The sequence below is a fragment of the Channa argus genome, chromosome 4, assembly GCF_033026475.1.
Source record: "Channa argus isolate prfri chromosome 4, Channa argus male v1.0, whole genome shotgun sequence".
Classification (NCBI taxonomy): domain Eukaryota; kingdom Metazoa; phylum Chordata; class Actinopteri; order Anabantiformes; family Channidae; genus Channa; species Channa argus.
In genome coordinates this window covers 29,816,671-29,841,462 of record NC_090200.1, presented here as the reverse complement: position 1 = coordinate 29,841,462, position 24,792 = coordinate 29,816,671, and the positions used below count along the sequence as shown (strand labels likewise).

At 40.0% G+C, this 24,792-nt stretch overlaps 1 protein-coding gene across 1 annotated transcript; it reads right to left on the bottom strand.

The window, feature by feature from the left end:
- Positions 1 to 1,018: 1,018 nt before the first annotated feature.
- Positions 1,019 to 23,824, bottom strand: LOC137125285 (C-signal-like). Its single transcript, XM_067500487.1, has 7 exons — positions 23,517 to 23,824; positions 19,588 to 19,642; positions 5,992 to 6,188; positions 5,304 to 5,361; positions 4,878 to 4,996; positions 1,763 to 1,873; positions 1,019 to 1,158 (listed from the first exon to the last, which is right to left on the bottom strand). Exons 1-7 carry the CDS (start codon positions 23,811 to 23,813, stop codon positions 1,045 to 1,047), a joined length of 951 nt encoding a protein of 316 aa, XP_067356588.1. The 5' UTR covers positions 23,814 to 23,824; the 3' UTR covers positions 1,019 to 1,044.
- Between the last annotated feature and the right edge of the window lie 968 nt (positions 23,825 to 24,792).

Below are 24,792 nucleotides of genomic sequence, written 5' to 3'. Positions count from 1 at the left end.
CTTCTTCAAAATTTATTAAACTACAGTTAGCAAATTACTCATAGAATATTAGCTACCAATCTCTATCATATCTCACATGCTTTTCAACATAATGTTAGGCAGCTCTAGTGCTCTGACACACCACCCAAACATTCGTTCCCACTCTCAGAGCCTTAAGATTAACCAAGCGACAGCATCTGCTACCCATGACATAACATAAGCTTCACATTGTTTATTGTAAATTTGTTTAGAAAGCTACACATCAATATATAACGCCCCACAATCCACACTGTATGTTAGGACAAAAGACATGAAATCCAAACACTCTCTGAAGACATCCTCAATAACATTTTGTGGTGACAAATCAAGATAAACAGTTTCTAAAGCTCTGAATATTCCCAGGGGCCTCAATGATTGTAAAATTAAAGCAGCTTAAAACTGCCAGGATTCTTCTTAGAGTCACTGCTAGACCAGGCTCACTAACCTGAGAAGAGACTTTGGGTCAGGGAGGTGAACAGAAAACCAACAGTCACTCTAAATTCTCCACAGAGATAAGAGAACCTGGCAAGACAAACATCCTGGCAACAGTACCATTAACCATTTATGGTAGGAGTGGTCACATAGTAGCCACAGCCTGTGTTTGTCAAACATTTGAAAGAGAGCATGAGGACAAAGATTCTGGGGTCTAATCACATAACTGGCAAATGTTTGCCACTGTCTATTACCTTCAAACTTCCTACTGTAAAGTATGGTGCTGACAGTTTAATGATATGATTGCATTTATCAACAGCAGAGAAAGGGAGATCAATCAGACTTGAAAGAAGGATGAATGCAGCCAAATACGAAGAATTTTATCAAGACCTGCTCCAGCCTGCATGAGACATGAGATATGTAAATTAAGTAAGACTAACTTTTGTGTTAATTCATTGCGTACTGTATAAGCTTTTAACGAAAAGACAAAGGTGAGTGTTCCCATGGTAGCATCACTATCCTATCCTGACTTTGCTACATTTATATGCAAAAATCATAATTTTTATGGGCCACCTGTGAATGTCATGGTAATTGCTACCAGGGGATTGTGGTGCCTTGCCAGTCCAGAAGCATCCCACTGTCTTTGTTGCTGAGGGATGACATCACAGAGAGCATGCTCAATACACTCTCCTGGCTAGTCAATGGAGCCTAGGGGAAAAAAACATAAATAAAGCAATTGCATTTTCATTTAACTAGTCAATTAAAAGCCTGCATGTGCATGAACGTAGTCCAGTGGAAGTGGAAGTAAATATAAAGGACCAATTGTAATTTTTTTTTTTGTTAACAATTTCTAAAAACTTTATCATTACCATAAATTATAGTGTAACATTTTTGTTTGTTTGTAAAACAATAATACAGCTTTTTGGGGACCTTCATATATCTACACTCAGCAATAGGAAATCTAGATGTGGTTATTGCACTGATGCTGTTAATGCTTCGTATACATTATACGTATCTCTGATAATATTTGATATAATATAGAAAGAAATTAGATGTCTGACTATTATAAAGGGCAAACAAATGACTTAAATGTGATTTGATGCCTATACAAGTCTTTGCTCATACAAATATTTATTAGTTATCATACGGATAATAATAATAACTTTGCAGTACTATAATGCTGAATGGCATCAGTCCCATGCTGTATACCACTTATTTTTATTGTGATAAATGTGCTAGAGTAAAACATTTCCCCCTAAGACGTAGTGGCATAAGCCTAATCTACTCCTTTGTCTTTTGTCGAATATCTCACCTTACTTCCTCCCAGTTCAGTGCGTACCCAGCCAGGGTGGATCGCTGTCACCAGTATGTTGTGTGTCTTCAAGTCCTCAGCTAAACAACATGTGAGCATGTTTAATGCCGCCTAGTGATCAACAGTAAAAAGGTCATTTTATTACTTTTTTCAGCATTAAAAAATATATATATGCATAATATCAAGCTGTATATAGCTGTAGCTGTAATATCAAGCCGCAGACAAACAAGTCCTTCAAACTTAATGCCCATGTAGGACCCTACCCTCTCATGTGACCAAAAATAACGCCCATATGTAGGGCGGCAGGGGTAGGGACTCAATAGTAGTCCCTACTTGGACATTTGTGATACATAAAGTATTGGCAGTAAAAGTCATACAGGCATGTCCTGCAGCTAACATAACAGCAGCACAGCAAGAGTACCATTATTGTGGCACAGTCATTGGCAGGACCTGGGTTTTATTAATAAGGCCAACAGCAATTAGAAAGAAACTGTTATTGTGTGAAGAGCTTTTGGTCCTTATGAATGACAGCCACTTGCCAGATTTTCTGTCTGGAGTAGAAGGGGTCAGCCATAATCACTTCTGTCCTGGAGGCGTGCAGGACTTGCAGTAGGGGCAGACTGCAGCTGATTGCCCTCTCAGCCAAGCAAATTATGTTGTAATTTGGTCCTGGCCTTGCGAATGGGCGCAGTGTACCAGACAACCATGGAGCAGGTCAGGATATACTCATTGATAGCAATGCACAGTAAAAGGTCACCATTATTTACTTGAACTTAAAATACTTTGAACTGAAATTATCGTTTAGTACAAGTAAATTTACAATTTCTAAAAATACAAGTACACAGAAATTCTACTCCGTTACAGTAAAATAAGTAAATGTATTTGTTAATTCCACCTCTGTTGAAGAACCACGATTTTCTCTTTTAATTCTTCTCTTCATTTTGGCTGATAAAACACACAAAGCTGTCTCCACCTTGTGAGTTTGTCTTCACAATAACAGTTCTATTTTTCCTCCTCAAAGAAACTTCACAGGAAAGGTTAAAGTGCTTCAGATGTTCAAAATAAAAGAACAAATTTAGTGACATGATAGTACCAAAACTTTGTGACACATGCCTCTTGTAAGGTAAAAGAAAATTTTAAGGCAAAGTTCTTTTTCTCTTTTTCTCTGACTTTCTCATTTTATTTTGCTGATTCCCAGTATGCTATCATAGCAGGGGTTTTAAACTTTATTCAGTAACCACTGTCAATGTATTTATTTTATCATGTATATTTTTTTTCTAAAAATTGTGTTATGGCAAACCAGTATTTTGTGTTTTCATATTCTGTGTGTCCCCAGCACAAAAAATGTTATCTAAGATGTCTGGGCCACTAGTTTAGGTCAGAGCTTCCAACAGACACACAGGTCCAGTACAGATTAACTGTCATGTTTTATCTGCTTAGAGGTTTCTGACACACACATTCAGCACCTTCTTTTCCCACCTTTTAAAGAATAAATATGATTTACATTCAGTACATCGTGAATTGTTTTCACATGTTTTTCAAGAGTAATAACTAATAAGGACATACAGTATATTCACATTTTTTAGACAATGCACTTGTGTTAGAGCAATGTACTTCTCAAGTTAAATCACGTCTGCTGGTTCATTTGTCTGATCTACTTAGAGTGATGTTCCTGGTAGCATAAATTCTTTAAACCTGCATTTTACCCAACATGTAGGTATAGAAAATATGATTTAATAGTAATGGATATTTGAATTTAAATTACCCATAAAGTTTAACCTTTTCCAGAAGTATGAGTTCGATCTGACTTGTGGCATGTTGCTGTGTGGTACAAGTTCATATCAGAAATACACATGGATAAGTCTTAGGACATGTATTACTGCAAATGGACAGTCACTTGGAATGTGCAGATTTTAGTGACAGATATTTAAATAGCTGGTTCTAAGAAATCAACACCAATGTTTTTCATTTATTCTGGGTCATTAAACCTCAACTTAGGGTGCATAACGTGCAAAACAGAAGACTTTAATGAGAATGATAAATGTGGAATTTCAGGTGAAACAAACCTAACTGTTGAGTCAGGGACATGTCAGGAAAACACAGTGTGTGCCCACATACTTCTGTGGGTGAACCATGAGAAGAGATAGCAATGACTGGAACATTCTGCCCTCCACACCCAGAGCACCAAATTGTGCAACATTACAGTCTTGTCCAAAGACCATAGCGAAGTCAGAAATATTGCAAGATGTAGCAGCAGATTGTTGTTTTTAATAATTTTAGGGGAATTTGTTTAAAATGCTTGAATGTCAAATAAAAATATGACACCTTCCTTTAAAATAACTACTACTTTAAAATAATGCCGCAACAATTAAATATATCCTTTAATTTTGTCTTGGACAGAAGTTGGTATTGGAAAAATGTAATGCTGTAGAATCAAAAATATAGGTTGAGTAAATGCAAAATTTAGGTGCTGACCATGACAACTACAATCGTTTATTTAAGAAATTAAACCTGGACATGATCAACAGAATGCACAGTACATAACTGCTTGTTGTATAACAGGCTGTTTAGCTGCAGAGCAGTGTCCATGGTAACTTCAGATGGTGTTAATTTTTTGGCCTACTGGTTAATGTTTAAAAACTAGGAGAAGGAAGGTCTAATACTGTGATATACAGGCTTTCGTTGTGATCTTGATTCTGAACTTTGACCCTTTGATGTGTTATTATAATTTGATAATGACCTAATAAACCTGAAATAAAACATAATTTGGTTTAGGCACAAAAGGAAAGAAGGAAACAACACTGACTAAGGTAATAGCATTGACTAAGGGTTTGAAACATAAAATGAACAGGTGATTCCTGCACTCCTCCCTAGAAGAACTGTTTAAATTACATCACAGACAGCCGCTCTTGTCATTAATTGCCCACATGGCTCACTCATAAAAATGCTGTTATGATGCTGTAATAATGTTGTTAGGTTGTTAAACCTTTAGGGGTCACTGCTAAATCACCACTCATTGGCAGAAAGCTTTGGATCTGCTCTTATTTTAAAATATTTCTAAATAATACATTTAGCTTGTGACAATCAGGCTTTATGTACAGTAAGTCAACAATACCTTGCTGGTCCTGTAAGCATACATCTGTGCCAAATGGAAGTTCTCAGAACATTTCTCCATGGATGAGATGTAAGTTGAAATATTGATGATGGCTGCCCTCCTGCAGGACATTGTATCACCTTAAAAGAGAGAGGCTCGAATTGTAGTTGCACAGTATAATAGTGATTATTTTCTTTCTTTCCAAAGAGTTATTTGTGAAGCACAAGAATGTAAAACAATGATGAAACTATACAGTATCCCATATAGCATTTACATGTAAGACAGTAATTTATTAAAGCTATTGAGATTTTGTTCAAAATTTAACAGGGAGTCAGTCAAGGATGTGAACCTGCAACTTTTGAGCTGTGAGGTGGCAGAGCTAATCACTCCACCATCATGCTGCCCTCTCTGCTATTTCAATAAATAAATAAAAGAAACTATATTCACCCTTGTGCATTTCAGCTGAGTTTCCACCTGCTGCTTTTTGAAGAAGTGGAAGAAACATCTGAAAAAAAGTGATAGTTAATTAATAATAAGAATAACTCATTCAACTACCTATATGGTATTTAGGACAAAGACACATAATTTACCCTTTTCCTTTTTGCTCCACAACATGAGATTGTAGAAAGGTACTATATACATTCCGGTGAAGAGGGAAACTGATAACAATGACCCGACCGGCCAAGGCAGATGGCTGCCCACCCTGAGCCTGGTTCTGCTGGAGGTTTCTTCTGTTAAAGGGAGTTTTTCCTCTCCACTGTTGCCTAGGCTTTGCTCAAGGGGGATTTGTTGGGTTTTTTCTATATATCTTTATAGTCTTAACTTTATTCTTTAAAGTGCCTTGACATGACTTTCGTGTAAATTCCCACTATATAAATAAAGTGGAATGAAATTGAATGGCCTGGATGTTCTTAGCTGTTCACCAGTCTTTGTTTTTATCTTCATTTTCTTGTTTTGTTTACTATTCTGTTACTATTTGATCAGCATGACCTCAATAGTAACGCAGATACATGATGACTGCCAATAGGTGTCTGTGAGTTCTTTTTTTAACAATTTGTGATCAGATAATGCAAGCACTGCAGTAGCTGTGTGTGTATGTACACTATAAACACACAAAAGAATAAGACAAACCAACCTTTGCAGTGAGAAATGGTCCACCCACGTTGGTTTCATACACCTCCATCATATGCTTCTTACTAGTAGCAGCTAATGTTCCTGGAAAAGTTGGTTTGGCGATGGCAGCATTGTTGATGAGAAGGTTCAACCCACCATCCCCGATCTGCTTGCTCACAGCCTGGACTGCAGCTGAGACACTGTCCTCATCTGACACGTCTGCAGAATGACACATACATATACAATTGAGTGCCTAAGACAATCAATTTGATTCTAGGGAGATTTAATGAAAGGATTAAGTTCTTATAATTTATAAAAAACATGTTCTGGCTTCACAAAACAGAAAAAAATACTTTTCAAATTTGGTCAGCAAGCTGATCATGGCTCACAATAGTGAATAAATAAAGTAAATTGTAGGAATCAGTTGTAGCTGCATCACAGATATAATGAGATATTCTGATGTACCTGATTATTATTAGTCATGGAAAACATGCTCATGATCCTAAAAATTTTAATTTATTTGGTCTGGGTTTACAGACGTAGTTTTGGGCATCCTCAATTAAATTAAATGCAATAAAAGTCTAAAGGTCCGGGTTTATAATTAAAACTATGGTCCATAACATTATCACAAGTAAATACTGCTGTTTTCTGCCTATTTGTCATCCTTTAAAACTGGCTCTACTGGACTGGAGATGTGGCCCTGAATTCACTTGCTCTGCTCCTCCATTCTGTTGTCTGCACATTTACTGCTGCTAAATGCAAAATACTTTAAAGCGTTTACATTTTTCTGGATTCTAACTAGTTGTATTTGAGATACACTTTTAAGTGTTTTTAGCACTTTTATGTGTTTTTTTGAACTTTCTTATTGATGTAAAGTGGTTCAGTAACAGTAGCTGGAGTAGACGAACTGACTATAAGGTGGTGTGGACCGCAACAAGGTAGAAGAAAAAGTTTTAGTGTGTAGCTGTGGAGGCTCATGGTTTCTTACTATGTTCTGCGAGTTCAGTGAGTTCAGCCAGACTTTGAAAAACTTGTTTGATGAAGCTGTTTGTGAACTTGCTAGTGAGATTACTGTACTTAAACTTGTATGTACAATTGACCCGTCATCAGCTAAGTTGAGAAGCAAGTACAATAAATGTTCAATGTTCGTCATACAACAATCTCTGGAGTTAAGTTTTTGCTGGACCGTCAGATTCGTCAGTTTCAAGTAAGATCGCCTCTACATTAGTAAGAAACCTTCTCTGCAAGGGCTTAACACTACTAAGCGAATGATGGAAGGAGAAGTTGATCCAGCTGTTGATCCAGACGGCGTGGAGAAATGACAGACAAAGCCAAGCGTCAAGGCCAGGCAGAATGCTTTGCAAGATCTGATAGACAAAAGAAAAGCCAAGTTGGACCAGCTGATGAAACAAAAGACCAAACGACTTATGGATAAGGACTGCTACAAGGTGGTGGAAACCAAGCTGTTCCCAGAGTTCAGTCAACTGTTTGGTGAGTTTTGTATCATAAATACCTCACTCAAAGAAACATTCCATGAGCTTAAGCTTGAAGAAGTAATGGAAACTGATCAGGAAGACTGGTTCGAGCTGAAGTTAAATACACTCAAACAACTTGGTGAAGAGGTTGCATGCTGGTTAACAGAGGCACATCAACGTTGTGAGGATGTTAGGCAGATGAGAATGTTCCTCCTGAGGACAGTGTCTCCGTAGCATCCTCAAGAAAATTTAGGAATTCCAGAGCGAGTTCTGTAGCATCTGCAGCTTCAAAGGCATGCCTTGAGGTCGAAATACAAAGAGCTAAGGAAGGCAGAAGCGTTAAGGCAAAGACACGCTCTAGAGCAGCAAGAAGCTAAGCTTAAGGCAGAAGGGGAGCAGCAAGAAGCTAAGCTTAAGGCAGAAGAGGCTAGGCTTAATGCCGAAAGGGAGCGGCAAGTAGTGAGGATCAGAGAAAGAAGAAATGGAAAAGAATGCCACTCTTGCAGCTACTAACGCTGTACAGTTTGAGGAAGCTAGAGATGAAACTGTTAGGGGGTGTTTTGGTGCTGAGTACAGTGGGAGTGTAAAGTCTGAGGCTCGCTGCTGTTATTTCCAAACAAGGGTTGTTAACCAGCATCCAGTTTCAAAGGGTCAACATTTGTTGTTTAGGGATGCTCAGTGTCAAAACGACGTTACTGAAATTCTTAATGACGTATGTACAGTACAGACATACAGGGAACTGAAATTGCATTTCTCTCGGATCCATGGTGCTTACAGGTAGTTCTAACAGTGGAGCCTAAGATCTAGATCACATAAATATAAAAATATAAAATACACTATACAATTCAACTATACAATAAGGCCATTGGTGAGTATACTAATAAAAATACAATACAAAGTACAATAAAGTAAAAGCAGTGCAAGGCACATGGCTTACGGAGTGCAAACCAGTAAAGTGTACATCAGTGCAGGTAACAGAATTAGTGCAAAAATGGCTTATTCAGACTGGTAAAAGTGACATAGTGCAGAGGGCTCAAGAGCAGTTCTCTAAATTAAGTTTACATGTGAGGTAGTAGGGGGGTTATAGTTCTGTGCCTGTACAGTACAGTACTGAGGCCAAAGAGGGAAGGGGTGGCAAGTTCGGGAGCGAGATCAGCTTCCTGACAGCCTGATGGATGAAGCTGTCCTTCAACCTGCTGGTCCTCGCCTGTAAGCTCCGCAGTCTCCTCCCTGATGGCAGCAGGCTGAAGAAGCTGTGTGACGGGTAAGTGGGATCACCCACAATGCAAAGGGCTGTGCGGGTGAGACGGGTTCCATAAATGTCCTGGAGGGAGGGGAGAGAGACACCAATGATCTTCTCAGCTCTTACGAGTCTTACGGCAGGAGGCGTTGCAGGCCCCATTCTACACAGTGATGCAGCTCGTTAGAATACTCTCGATGGTGCCTCTGTAGAAGGTGTACATGATGGGGGGGGGGGGCTCTGGCTCTTCTCAGTTTTCGGAGGAAGTAGAGATGCTGCTGTGATTTATTGGCTAGTGCTGCAGTGTTCTCGGCCCAGGAGAGGTCCTCTGTGATGTGCACAACCAGGATCGTGGTGCTGCTCACCCTCTCCACATTAGCACTGTTGATGGTTAGAGGAGTGTGCTGGGTAAGCGCTCTCCTGAAGTCAACAACAATCTCTTTCGTCTTCTCCACGTTCAGAGAGAGATTGTTGTCACAGCACCACCCGGCCAGGCGTCTCACCTCGCTCCTGTAGTTTGTCTCATCGTTGTTGCTAATGAGACCCACCACAGTCGTGTCATCCGCAAACTTAATGAAGAGGTTGGAGTTGTGTGATGGTGTGTAGTCATGGGTCAGCAGGGTGAAGAGAAGGGGGCTCAGCACACATCCTTGGGGGGCCCCAGTGTTCAGTGTGATGGTGCTGGATGTGTTACTGCCGACCCGTACTGCCTGAGGTCTTCCAGTTATAAAGTCCAGAAAGGGGGAGTGGTTGTTCACCAATTTCACAGTTGTTGGTTCAATCCCCACCCCCTCCAATCACATGTTGAAGTGTCCTTAAGCAAGACACTGAACCCCAACTTAGTTGTTCCCATTGAGTGTTGGCCAGCTGCATAGCAGCTCCCCCATCTGTGTATGAGTGTGTGTGTAATTGTGAGTGTGAATGGGTGAATAAGAAGCAGTGTAAAGTGCTTTGAGTGCCAATAGGTAGAAAAGCGCTATATAAGTGCAGACCATTTACCATTTATCTGGCCTACGATCTTATTAGGAAACACGGTCGTAAGGCTAAGTTTATAGATGATAGTTTGTAAATGACGAGGCCCAGATCTCACTGCATCCTTACTATGGGGTCTAATAGAAATTTTTCCTCTTGGAAGAATTATTATAGAACTCAGCGTGATGAACCATCTCAGTTTAATACATGCCGGCATGGAGAAGAACACATGGATGTTGAGTGTTGTTTCTTCTGACTTGTATCTCTCAAACCCCTTCTATTTATCCTCAAAGCCAAGAAAGGAACCACCCTCACAAAACATGAATGAAGAAACCAGGTGCATGCAGTGGACAGTCATCACTCTTGTCCCTTTCTAGGTTATCTGAAGATGTCAGTTGAGAAGCAATAAAACCCTTTTATTGCACCTGCTTGTAGATCTTGTGACCCCAGGACTCACTATCTACAACGTTGCTTTGGGCCTTGTAACAACAAAGTGCCCACTGTGATCTTAAGCAGTCCTCTAAACACGACACACCCTGTGACTTCTTGTCCTCTTTGTGACCTCTTCAATAAGCCCATCTTGGTTAATTGTTTGCTAATTATCTAACCATATGACTAAATTTACTTTCTTCCCTCACAGGGGACAGCCTAAAGAACGCCTAAAGAGTCCTTCAGGTACCAAGTTAGGGAAGGCAGGTTGTATTAAAAAGAGCTTTACCACTTCTGTAAGGCAAGTGACTACTCAAAAGGATGTGAGTGCAGAGCCTGGCTTTAGTAAGACAGACTCTTCCAGTACCATCAAAGTCTCACCCAAGCCTTCATATACCATAAAAGCCTCACCAGAGTCTCGTCTCTTTTGCCAAGAGCAGCATAGTTTTGAGCACTGTAAAAAACTACAGAATTCTCCTTACTCTCCTTATTCTCCTTAGGATAAGATAGAGTTTCTAAGGAAGGAAGGCTTACGCTTCAGATGCCTGAAACCAGGGCATGTGAGCAGGCACTGTCAGGAGGAGGTAAACTGTCAGTTTTGCTCAGGGACGCACCCTAATTTGTTGCAAATCAAGATCAAGAAAAAGAGACAGTCCTTGGATGGTGAACCGGTAGTGTTTAACAGATTCATGAATAGCAGACATAATCAAAACTTTGATGACAGGTCTGAGGGCACCGAGGGCATACTTGCCATAATTCCCATCCGGGTGAAGGCAAAAAAAGGCAACAAAGTGATTACTTCATATGCATTCTTGGATACTGGGAGCACAGCTACGTTTTGCACAGATAAACTTCTTGACGAGCTGAATCTGCATGGGAAAAAGTTTAGCCTTCTTCTTGGAACCATGAGGGAAAACAAAGTTGTGAGTAGTAATATGGTGACAGAGTTGGAGGTAGGCCACCTGGAATCAGATAACTTTATAGAGCTAAATGAGGTGTTTTCACAGAAGGGGATTCCAGTTAGCAAGAATATGATTCTACGACAGCAGGATGAGGATAAGTGGCCACATCTTAAACGAGTGCAGATACTGTACCTCTCATCAATGCAGATATAGGGTTGTGGATATGAACTAATGTTGCCAGGGCGATGGAACCAGAGGAAGTCATTCCTAGTGTAAGCAATGGGCCTAATGCAGTCAGAACCATATTAGGTAGGACAGTCAATGGGCCACTGAAATAGGGTGGTTGCAACAGAGCCAGGAATTAAATAATGCAAGTTGTGTCAAATCGTATATCCGTTGCCAAGCTGAAAGACCTGTGGAATCAATAGTTTCAGTATGACTTTCCTGAGGGTGGTCAAGAGGAGGAGAATGAAATGTCTAAGGCAGATTGTCTGTTCTTGGAAACAGTGTCACAATCTGCTAAGCTGGTAGATGCACAGTACTGCCTTAATCTCCCATTAAAGGATTTGGACATTAAAATGCCAAACAACCGGGCCTTGGCAGAACAATGTGCTACAACTCTGAAGAGAAAGTTTCTCAGGAATCCCTCATTTAAGATGGAATATGTTGCCTTCATGAATGATACGATCACCAAAAAATACGCAGTGAAGGTTCCGGATAAGGACCTTGGCCGCAGTGATGGAAACGTTTAGTATATTCCACATCATGGGGTGTACCATGCTAAAAACCTTAAGCTTTGTGTGGTGTTTGACTGTGGCGTGTATTATCAGGGAACCTCATTGAATGAGCAGCTCCTTCGAGGACCAAATCATACTACTGTAGTACAATAATTGGAGTTCTGACTAGCTTTCGTCAAGAGCCTGTGGCAATAGTAGCAGATGTGGAGGCTATGTTCCACCAGGTAAAGGTCTCGTCACACGACGCTGACCTACTCACATTCCTATAGTGGCCAGATGGTGATGTTAGTCAGCCAGTGTCAGAATACAGAATGGAAGTGCACCTGTTTGAAGCCACTTCATCATTTCATAGGCCAAAGTTGCCATATTTAAATCTACAGTACAGTACAGATACGTGGAAAAAATTACTTAAGTACATTAACAAAGTACTTTTGCATGTTATTTTCCACCACTGAAATCTGTAAGATGTTAGCCTTGTTGTGTTAAGTCCCTTGATGTGATTTTCTTTTTTACATTGGTACTCTAAAAATGAAGTTGAATTGAACTGAAATAAATTGTTTCCTAGAAACAACATGCTATTAAATACTGAGCTTACAGTTAACAGTTTTGAGTCTCCTATGGTTCTCAATCCTGGTCCTCAAGGTCCCTGGCTCTGCTTGTTTTCCAACTAATCCTGCACCACCCACTCCTGTTTAGCTGGAACAGGTGTTTCGGTAAATCAGAAGTTGCAAGATACAAATTTATTTTGTCTTCCCCCACTCATTTTAGATGCTATGTTCCAGGTTCTGACTGACTGAACACACCTGATCTAGCAATCAGCAGTGTGTTGTACAGAGTTAGTTGGAAAACAAGCAGAGCATGGGTACATGAGGACCAGAACTGAGACCCACTGGTTTAGAGAAAGCAAACTCTTTGATAAGAAAGATCATAGTTTTATTTAAATGAAGATGATCATTTTTGGAAATAGTGTAGTGTAAACTACTGCAACTACTTATCTACCTAACTCTTCAAGACACAACAACCATAGAAAAACAGTTAACACAGAGAAAGCCCTGTGGCTCACACGTACCCAGGCCCTAATTGTTCTCTAATATCTAATAAAAACAAATATTAACTTAATATTAGAAAACAACCCCAAAACCAAGTTGCAGTTTGCATGTGCCCATTTTTGCCGCCTTTGGAGCTCAGGCAGACCTCCAAAAGAGGTGTACCATGTTATCTCCATCTACGGCAGGCATAAAGATCATCTTTCTGATCATCTTTCTTTCCTGGAGGCATAGATGGATGGGTTTTTTAATTTTTAATCTGCCATTTGTTGCCACCCAGTTGCTCCAATATATGGAGTCCTCCAGTTGTAGCTCTAACTCCTTCCTTAGCATTCTTTCTACAGGTACTGCCAATGTTGCTGCAGTAAGCTCCAAAGGAGAGATGTTCATGGTGGAAACTCTTGCCTTTCACACACAAAGCCACTGTGAACTTGATTACTGCTGTTTTGCTGGACTAAGTATGTTACTGTACTGTTACCATAGCCCTCAATGCTAGCATCTGCAATATGTTGCAGTTGAGCAGACAAGGTCTGACTAAAGTCTTCTGGCTTGAAACATCTATCAATTCCCATTCACTGTTTATCCCAGCATAGTTTTTACTGAACAAGGCCCATTGTTGACGCTATGGATGACCTCTGGTTCCATTGCCTTTGCAACAATAGTTCCAATTTCCAGTCCTATTTATTCCCTGATGAGAGTTATTTGCACCCCTTTAAGATGCGGCCACTTATCTACATCCGTTCTGGAGCTGCGTTACCGTGAGCGAAGTATGCTGACCTTCTGAATCTGGAATCTGACTAACAGCACTGGCCTGTTTCTGCCTTTGCATTCCAAGCAGGCTTAGCACAGAAATACCTCATATTAGGCTCATCACTTGCTTCTTCATGCTGCTCAGCACTGTCTTCAGGACTTACATAATCACTTGCCTTATTTGGTTCCTCTATGCACAGATGTGCCTCTGTAATCCAATGGGTAATCAACACACAATGTAAATTTGCCCTTGGCTCAAACCAGCATTACTGATCACTATTCATTTCCTATTCAGATTTAAGCTTGTGGAGCTGCATAGCAGCTCCCCATCGGTGTGTGATTGTGAGTGCGAATGGCTGAATGAGAAGCAGTGTAAAGCGTTTTTTATTGCCAATAGGTAGAAAAGTGCTACATAAGTGCAGACCATTCTCCATGGCCTTAAGACTTGGATTGGCCTGTTGTTTTTCCACTATAGATGGATCAGTTTTTACTTCCAATATTCACCAAAGGTTTGTGTAGAGAGGGATTCTCACTAATGTAGAGGCAGGCTCACTTGTGTCCAGTGTTCCAAAAATTATCCACTCCAGAGATTATTGTATCAATAAACAATAAACATTCATTGAGTCTCAAGCTCCACAATTGAGCTGATAAAAAAGTAATTCCAAAGAAAACATTTCTCAAAATAATTCCACAGAACACAATAAGAAACCACGTACCTCCACAGCTACACATAAGACAGATATCTACATAAGTAAGTATACGTTTTTATTGAAGTGGAGTCAGTGGTATTATTATCTCGTGTTGTGTGCTGTGTTGGCAGTTGGCCAGCCCTTTGGAATGGCTGGAGTGGACATCACACAAATTCTTAATTTGTTGGCTCCAACCTCAAAGGGTGAGTGATCTCTTTATTTCCCCTTTGCAGACACAAGGATCTCAGCATGGAATTGCTGCACCCTAACCCAGTTTATGAGTGTTACCATCTCTTTTAGATAAAGAGTAATCATCTGGGTGGGATTTTACTCCTCCACATACATCTTTAGCTGAAACAGCTATTCATCTGCTGGTCACAGTTCATGCTTTTGCATGTATTATAGTATGCACAGCACCATTTGGTTACTTGAAGTGCCCTTTTGTCCATTATCAGGACAGGGGAACTGACATAATGTTTTTGTTTTGTGACACATCCATCAGGCTTTTCTAGTGTCCATACTCCACCAGAGGGTTGTCTACCTCTTCAGCTCTATTTCAGAGAACATTGGTGGAGGACATATGCTCAGCGGCATCATGGGCCAACCTGTGTTCACGTTTGTTCCTATTACAGGACATAGAATGTCCCTCCCCAACAAATGGGTGTGTCACACGCCTGGTTTGTTAGGTATCTATTTGATTCTAACTTGTCGCTTCCCGTCTGTAGGCAGGGATGTGCTTGTGGGTGTCTTTGAGCCCAGTGGGGCGCAGAATTCAAGATTCAAGATTTGAACAACTTTATCGTTCCCTTTGGGGAAATTGTGTTGCCTTGTTACAGTTGGTGTCCAGGTGAAAAGTAGAAAGAAAGGAAAAAACTTCCACTAAACCAAGACAATAGACAAGTACAAGTACAAACTACTTATCAATAAGTAAGAAAAGACCCAGTTAGAGGAGTAAACGTAAATGAAATATAAAGAATACTATTTGTCCATTTTGACTATTTAGTCTATTAAGGAGGAATTTAAAAGAAATACTTCCTTCTTTCCATTCTGACTGTGTGAAAGCCCGGGGGCTTTGCACCAGTTACACAGAGTTTTAGTTAGGATTGTAACTGAAGATTCCATTAATAAAATGCAGCTGCCTGGACTTTGGGCCTCAGTGTTCCTTGAGTTTGCTGAAGTGCGCTCTGCATATAATGAGCATGCAGATGTGATTGAGAACACCCATTTCAGACTGATTATAAGGTTGAAATCTTAGTGGGGGCCATTTATTTATCAAAAAGGTGAACCCTATCTCAGTATTAATAGTAATAAACTGCAAACGTTTTTGTGAGAATAGCTTAATCAGTATGCTCTGATGCAACATATTTTGTGAATGACCAAAAGTGTAGTTTTATTAATGAAAAGGGAACTGCAGGAAGTGGTTGGTGAGGAGGGTGGGTGTACAAAGCTCAGGACTTTCGAGTCATGGACTCAAGATCGATTCTTGAGTCCTGGATCTGTTAGGTTCAGACAAAGAACCACTAACATTAGAATTAGAAAAATATTGTGGATGTGTTTAGAAGCAATTAAACACGTTTGTGTGAGGTGAGTGTTACATAAGCCCTTCCTCTGACCCTAACCAGCTGCTGTTCATGAAAATAACCAGAGCAGCTTGTTGTTGCCTGTTTCCTTAAAATAAAATTTTATTTTATCTGTGTAGAAGTTAGCAGGGTAAGTAAGTCTCTTTAGAAGAAGCTGTTACTGATGTTGCTGCGCTGAGAAAAGGCATCTCTGAACCACATCTGTGTTGAAGCATTAGTAAAATAAATTCTATAGCTCATTAAAATGAAACAATACAGCAAATGCATAGAATTAGAAGAATTATGTTCAACATGTAAATAAAATCCTTCAATCAAACTCTCCAACCAGTAGTTTTTCTAAATTGGTTTAGAAAAATCGGAGGTCAAAAAAAATAACAATGCGGTAAACTGATGAGATCATATCAAACACCATTGACACACAGTGTTGTTATTTCCCTTCCCATTCCCATTATCTTATTTAACAAATGTCACCACATATGGCCATATCTTTCTCTCATAAGCCAAACTTTTCACCCATGAGCTTGTGGGTTACTGTAATCAAGCAGTAACAGATTTCAACATGAATGATACTGTGATTTTAACCGACTTTGTTTACCTGTATATATAGAACAGTCCAAAACTTCGGTGCATTTCTGAGCTGTTGTGTTCAGTGTTGCTGGCTCACCTCTGATTACCTGCATGAAGCAGCGGGAGCTCTGTGAACACTGAGATACTTACTTAGCCAACTTAACATATTTTTTTCTTCTGGCTTTTAAAGGTAAAGAATGACAGGTTACAACAAAGTTTGGGAGGGGAGGGCAATTTCCAGTTTTCTTAGTTTGGGGGTCCCAGTCCTCAGTGGCTATTTAATGCTTGGGCTTTGACAGTGTTTCCTTTAGCTGCTGGTGTGAGGTTGAGATGAGGCCCAATAGAGCAGAACCCCAGGCAGTTGCAACCTGTTCACAGATTTTTGGGTTACAATAAGATATTTCCCTAATCTTAACCAAGTGCTGCAAGTTCCTCAATAAATGTAATACTGCTGTACTCACTATCACATTTAACTGCAAATCAGATATTGTGCAAAATGTAAATGTGTTCATCCTGACTTAGACTTTTGCATATTTTGTGCCTCATTTAAACCTCACTTGGATCAAAGTGTCTACCAAATGATTAAATGTAAATGTAAGGTGTGTTCTGACAGAAAGCAAAACTCAAACAAAGCTGACCTCTGGACCATTTGTGGACTGTTTGGGGAAACAGTCCACAAGTGCTCCAGAGGTCCACTGTTTTATTGTGCCAACAATACAGATGTTATATATAAGCTAGATAGCAGTGGATGGACCAACAGTGTCTAAGCTCTGAATAGTTTTAGTTTAGGATCTTTTAATAGGGTTATTTTTTACAGGACTTTATTGCAAAATTGTAATTATTGTTTATTTGCTGCGTCTTCCTTGGTCACCTAGTCAGATTTTTCTTAAGATCCCAGGTGATTTATAGTAGATATGCAGTTTTAAAACTGATGGCATAGTTGGCAAAATATATGTATCTTATTTTTTTTCTTATTTAATTTTGCCCACTCTTGTCAAGTCAATAATGTCAAGTAATGTTAAAGTCAAATTGAAATTACATTTCTCTCAGGCTCTTACAATAAACAATACAATGTAGAAACAATAGTGTAGGAGCAGCTATAAGAAAAAAAAAACAAGGTGGCAAAGGGTGGATGGGGTAGGGAGGGGCGACAGTTCAGCTTCCTGACAACATTGTGAATAAAGTCATCCTTCAGCCTTCTCGAACAGGCTCAGAGGCTTTGAAATCTCCTGCCAGAATCTCCAAAGGCTGAAAAGGAAATGGATGCAATGGATTGCTTTTTTGGTCAAGCTAATGTTGTAGATATCCAGAAAGGAGGGGAGAAGGGCAATGATCTTTCCAGCTGCAGTCACTATGCCCTGCCTTCTCCTCCTACATTTACATTTAAATTTAGTCATTTAGCAGACGCTTTTATCCAAAGCGACTTACAAGTGAGGTACAAGGCAGCAAAAATCTGAGTCAAGGAAAAAACATCAAAGCAAAGTCCTATCAGAAAAGTGTTCACAGTTCACGAGATGCAAGTGCGAGAAAGAGCAGAAAGGTATATATATATATATATATATATATATATATATATATATATATATATTAGATAGATTTAAGTGCATAGGAAGATGCAGAAGAGTTCTGTTTTCAGCAGTTTTTTAAATATTGGGAGAGAGTCTGCTGAGCGTGCAGAGTTTGGTAGCTCGTTCCACCATCGTGGGATCATTGCGCTAAAAAGATTTGCTTGGTGTCTTCTGTGTGGTGCTGGACCAACAGACGTCGTTCGTTGGCAAATCTAAGTCAAGGAAACAGCATCAAAGTCCTATCAGAAAACTGAGCATCACGAGATGCAAGTGCGAGAAAGAGCAGAAAGGTATATATATATATATATATATATATATATATATATATATATATATATAATTTATTTTTATTTTTTTGCTTGGTGTTCTGTGCGGTGCTGGGACCACCAGACATCGTTCGTTGGCAGACCGTAGCAGGTGGGAAGGATTGTAGACATGAATGAGTGAGTTGAGATAAGCACGAGCTATCGAGTTAAACACCCTGTGGAAGTGGAACTTCCTCCTCTTGGAAGTGCTACACTTTCCAAACCTTACAATGGTGCAGCTGGTCAGGAGACTCAATAGTGCCTTGGTAAAAGGAGCAGAAGATAGGTACGGAGCCCTTGCTTGCCTCACTAGAGGTGCTGCTGAGCTTTTTTGGCCAGTGACGTGGTGTTGATGGTCCAGAAGAAGTCTTCTTTGGTGTGGCCACCAAAGAACAACAGCAAGTTAGTGGACGATGCTGGTTGTGTGTTCTCTGGAAGTTGATAATCTCGTCTTCTTCACGTTAACAAAGTGATTATTGTCACTGCACCACATGGCATGATGCCATGAAGAGAAAGGGGATGAGCACACATCTTTGGGGGGCCCCTAACTTCCTGCAGTCTTGCAGTGAGAAAGTCGCACTTGCACAGAGAACTAGCAAGGTTCTGAATTATCGTCATAGGGATGATTGTGTTGAATGCTGAACTTATGTCTATGGAAAGGATTCTGGTGTATGAGTCTTTCCTGTACAGAGACAGGGCTGAGTGGATATGGCTGGTGGAGACTTCTTCATTGGTGAACCAGATGGCCGGATTTGCAAATTGGTGGGGTTCATAAAAAAATTATGTCTACAAAGAAATATTCTCCTGCATTTTCCCTCAGCACATGGGCCATGTTGTCTGGGCCAGCAGCTTTGCAGTTCATCCTGGAGAGAGATTTCTTCATGTTGGCGTGAGACAAGCACACTACCAGATTGTCCAAGAGGTGGTGTGTGTTCTGTGCCAATGTGAAGTTGTTTAGAACCCATTTACTAATTCATATTAATAAATAGGTATGTTGTCTGGGCCAGCAGCTTTGCAGGAGTTCATCCTGGAGAGAGATAACTTCAGACTGGCCGGAGACAAGCAGACTACTTGATTGTCCAAGAGGTGGTGTGTGTTCTGTGCCAATGTGGAGTTGTTTTGAACCTATTTACTAATTCATATTTACCTTGCCATGTTGCTTCTGTTCTGGCTTCTTTTCTGGCCAACATAACCCTCTGCCATTCTCTATCAAGCCACCAAATGCCCTTGGATGACTCTACCAGTCTCACTAACCTGTATCCACACCCACCTGGTCACCAGTTCCTCATTACCTTAGCGATTTCCATTTACCTGTCTTTTTAGAAGCCATAGTGTGTGTTAGAGTGAGATGTGTTTACCTAGTTTGATTATAGAGATCTTTCCAGAATACTGGGTGGTAACCTCTCTCAGGGCCTGAAAGAAACAGAAAAAGGAGAAGACTTGTAGAATGAACATAAGATATTAAGGCAGTCATAATGTCTTTGCTCATTTAATGGGAGTAAACTGGGTGATCTGAATTCTGTGCGCATGCTACTGTGTCCAAACGTGAGTGGAATAAACATCAAACATACTGATCTTATCCAAGCAATGATACCAACATGCAGATAAAAAATACAACATAAAATATATATACACATTACACACATACATACAGTATAATAAAAGACAGTTGAAGTGACACAGTAGAAAAGCATGAATGACCCAGGCTTGAAAACTTGCTGGCCAGCTGTGGCCTTCCTACAACAAATGCCTATGTGGCTTTCCTCCTGGTGCTCTAGATTCTTCTCACAAGTTATGTTATTTGATGAGTCTTTATGGCCTTTAGGAGTTAATGTGAGTGTAAACTGTTGTGTCTGTGAGTCAGCCCTAATTGGCTATATGAAGAACATTTGGTACAAATGAAAATTTGTTTACAGCAGTAGTTGATCAGAAATAGATTTCAGTATGTGTTTATCAGTGCAAATACAAATGTTAGGCAAACTATCTTTTCTACATTTAATATACAGTAAGCAAAGTAACATGACATTTACATTGCCACAAAAGTTTTATACTGGATATACTGTATAAGCAAACGTTTTTTCTAGTTTGTGACAACATAAGAATGACAGCATGTGTAGCATGAAACCACAACCTTGAAAAAAATTGGATTTAGTTGCGTGTAGCCCATCTACTCTCTGTGTATGAGGGGCTATATGAGGGGTTATATGAATATATATTGACTTCAAATACACTAATTTGACCCTAATACACCCTTTAACACTTTTCACCAGAATTGTGATATCTACTTAAATTATTAAAAGCGCCTCTAAGAGCTGTTGCTGTTTGTTTTATTCCCACGCGCATGCACACAAGATTTTCCTAAGACCCCCTCAGGTCCGTACATACAGTATATAATATAGGTGTGACCTGAGTTCTGCTCCCTCTAGGCAAGCAATTTACCTTCTTAAGGTGGGGTCTACAGTTTAGAGGTTTATGCCTATACTCATAGAATCTGGGTTTACAATACGTAACCAACGTTTTATTTCGTATAAGCTTCGCTCTCTAAGAGCTGTCGTTATTGGGATAAGGGCGAAACTGGATGTGGTCAATACCACACTGGACCACCGGAGTCCATAAAGGCACAAAACACACCAGCTCAGATGCACCACAGAGGTTCCCATTAACAAAAGTAGAGCACAGCCTTCTGCAGTGAACCCTCTTTGAATAAAGAGGGTGATGACAATGCACTCAGACAACCTGACTGCTGTTGAGAGAGGGCAGGGAAAATAATTTCGCACTGTAAAAGTGCCAAGCTCGAGCAAGGCATAAGTACAGGACAGGCACTTGATGTGAAAGTTGCACAGAATGTTGATCAAGAGAAATGCACAGCAAGTGAATCCACATAATGACAATATACACGCAGCCAGACTTATGTTGAGAGAGGAGCCAGATGTTAGTTACGTACTGTAACAGTCACAAAGCTCAAACAAATAAGTCAGAGGAGTGGAGAATGTGTGTGTCTCCAGCACACATTAAACTACATGCATAGCATGGTCCACCCCCAACACGGAGTGACTTAAAGAGAATTCCAAGTGTCCCAAAAGTAGAAACAAATAAAAGGACAAGGGGAAGCTCATGATGCTGCTGCACAAATATCCACCACTGGCATCCCATTGAAGAGAGCTGTGGATGAGGAAATGGCTCTCGTAGAGACTGCATGCATGTCCTGCGGGGGCTCCCTACCTGCTGACACATACGCCTGCGTGATGGCTTCACACAACCAGTGGGACAGCCACTGTTTGGTCAGAGCTTTCCCTTGGGAATGTTCTCTGTAATGCACAAACAGCTGCTGTATCTCTCTGAAGGTCGCAGTGCACGGTATATATACATTGAAACTCTTGTGGGGAGGAAGGAAATACTCATCTAATGTAACAACTCTGGATCTAAGGGATCTAAGATTTATTATTTTAGGCATAATTCTAGGATTCAACAGGGAGGATGACACGAGGGAGATAAATGGTAATGGTCTACACTTATATATTAATTGAAGGCCACTCAGTCCTGATCCTGAAGGACTCCTTCTTGGAGGACTCTTTCAGGACTCCTTCCAGCTGATCCCAGGAATAACATCTGAGATATCTGTTCAGTGTGCAGTCCTAGGAACAGCTAAGATAAAGCTCCCAGGCCTCTGGAAAATAACCACAGTTTATATATATATATATAAGGGGTCTTTTATTTAGAATATAATAAATTTAATTAATCTTTATTTATATAGCATCAATACACAACAAAGTCATCTCAAGGCACGTTACACAATAAAGTCAAGACTATAAAAATATATTGAGAAAACACAGCAAGTCCCCCTTGAGCAGGTAAGCATTATGTCCAACAAATCCTGCTACTCCCTCTGTCTGAATTGAGGAAACACATGAGTATCTAAAGAGCACAAAAGACATGGTACAGGGATCAAACAAACTACTAAAACCCTGAATCGGATTACAACACAAAAACATAGGTTAAAAGAAAACAAACACCAAACAGAGAATCTAAGATATTACTAGAGTAAAAGGAACTAAATTGAAACAAGGCAAGTGGAAACTAAAAAAAATCTATACTTGAGCTTGAAATAAATTAACTAAGGTAGCAGTGTGAACAAATATTAGTGAAACTAATCACAAAAGTGTCGGGGAAAGCAAGAAAACAACAATGCTGAGGTCAGAGTCAGTATAAATACATATAAATGCCTGATGTTTGTTGTTGTATTTGTTGTTCTTTTTCTTTTCTCTCTTCACTTTCCACTCACCCCAACCGGTCAAGGCAGATGGCTGCCCACCCTGAGCCTGGTTCTGCTGGATGTTTCTTCCGTTAAAGGGAGTTTTTCCTCTCCACTGTTGCCCAGGGCTTGCTCAAGGGGGAATTGTTGGGTTCTCTCGATACATCTTTATAGTTTTGACTTTATTCTGTAAAGAGCCCTGGGATGACTTGATAGTGAATTGGCGCTATATAAATAAAGTTGAATTGAATTGAATTTTAAACGAAAAAAAAAACCAAGAGAGTGAGCATACAGGTAACGACTCCAAGGGGGAATAAAACGTGCAGAGAGGGATTGAAAACAAGATCAGGCATGAATAATAAACTAAAATAGATGCACACTTGCAGGGCCGGTCAGAAGCAGAGAAACAGTGAAACAGAAAGGGTGCGCACATACGGGGAGCAATCTATAACAGGAACAAACATTAACCTCAGATTAAAGTCATGAGTAACAAAGTCCAACACAGGAGCCAGAGGCAAGAAACTGGGAGTAGAAGAAAAGATAACAAAGATCTGGCAGGGAATTAAAGTTGTTGGTGTTTCAATGGAGTGGTTAATGATGAGTGAATAAGATGTAGGTAAGAGGGTGCAGGAGTCGAGAGAAGCAATGGAGGAGAAAGAGACAGACTGATAGAAAGAGAGACAGAGAGGAGAATTGCAGGTATAAGAACAGACGGGACAGGATGTGTGAGTACGTTGATTGAGGCAGGGACATCCAAAAAGGTTAAGATAAACAAGGTCCAGAGCCAGACTCATAGCAATCCTGAACATTATGTAGATATATGGGATTTTTCCTACTGTCATTGAATAAACTTAAAAATACACAAATCCTAAGAATCATAAAACCCACACATTTTTGGACCAGTATATTCCACATTATCCTACAAATTATAGAATTTGCTTTGTACATGATACATTTTAAAATGTCAAAGCAGATGATCTGAGAGCTAAGACAAGTATTTATCTGTAAACAAGTGATTAGATGTAAATGTCTTACCTGAGCCCTGCTTCCCTCAGGTTCTCTGCAGCAAGCATAGATATGAGTATCCCCTCCAGTCATCCCTGCCAGCTGTTTAACCAGCTCCAAACCAATGCCTCTGTTGCTCCCAGTTACAAAAATGTTGCCTTCCAGTTTCACTGACATGTTTGCTGATGAACTATCAGATTCCAGCTGGCAGGTGACTGCTCTATTCTGACTGTCATTTACACGTGGGAGACAAAAGTGTTGCACTTGATATTGGTAGGTACTGTTCAAGAAAATAGGAGTATGCCTCTCCCCTCTGTTAATCGGCATGTGTACCCTGCCACCTATTGTACATATAAAAGTGTATTTGGATGACCTTTATCTTTACAATACATAACTAGTCTTCTTATCTGTCAGCCAACAACATCCCAAATTAGGTCTTGTTTGAGTTGGAGTGATATTTGTGGTTGTGACACTACTACTGTCAGTAAGAACAAAGAAAACCTGTAGACAATTTAGATTTACAAAACAAATTCAGCATTTTGTACTTTTACTTCACAATATTATAGCGCTTTAGTTGTTAGTTACCTGTTGGCTTAAAGGCTTTAGGCTGGGATACAGCAATCTGTAGGATCAAAACCTAGGTGTGTCCCTAAATGAGAAACCAAGCACTAGCTCTGCAGGTGCCCTCTGTGGCTGCCCCCAGATGGAACAGTTAAATGCAGAAAAAGACTGTCATTGTAAAATTTACAGTTTGTGCTCAGCGATGACAGAAAAGTGTTGATTCTACTTTATTCAGATGTAGATACTTATTACAAAATCTAATTACCTAATAAATCACTTTGTACAGTATTATTATGAATGAAACACCTCTCACCTAATTTGGCTAATATCAGTTTTTCACTTTTGTTCCACACAAAGTTGTTTGCTAACTTTGGCCCTAGTCTTTAGATAATTACTATTTACTACTTTTTTGCCATAATGTATGATATTTACATTTGTACTTTTACCACCTGGGCTGGTTGTACCTGCAGTTATGGTAAATGGTCTGCACTTATATAGCGCTTCTCACAATCACAAGCACTCACATACTAATGAAGGAGCTGCTATGCAGCTGGCCAACGGTCACCAGGAGCAACTAAGTTGGGGTTCAGTGTCTTGCTCAAGGACACTTCGACATGTGACAGGAGGAGGTGGGATCGAACCAGCAATTGGGGGATTGGTGGACAACCACTCTACCTCCTGCACCACAGTTGTAGTTGTGGAAGAATTTGAAAAAGTTGATACATTTCATTATCTAAAATATTTA

Coding starts and splice junctions, on each gene's coding strand:
- LOC137125285 (XM_067500487.1), bottom strand. CDS start 23,813: ATGCCGATTAACAGAGGGGAGAGGCATACTCCTATTTTCTTGAACAGT. Junction 6,189..19,587: donor GATCTCTATAATCAAACTAG/GTAAACACATCT, acceptor GTCATTCTGCAG/ACGTGTCAGATGAGGACAGT. Junction 1,874..4,877: donor ATGCTTACAGGACCAGCAAG/GTATTGTTGACT, acceptor GTTGATCACTAG/GCGGCATTAAACATGCTCAC.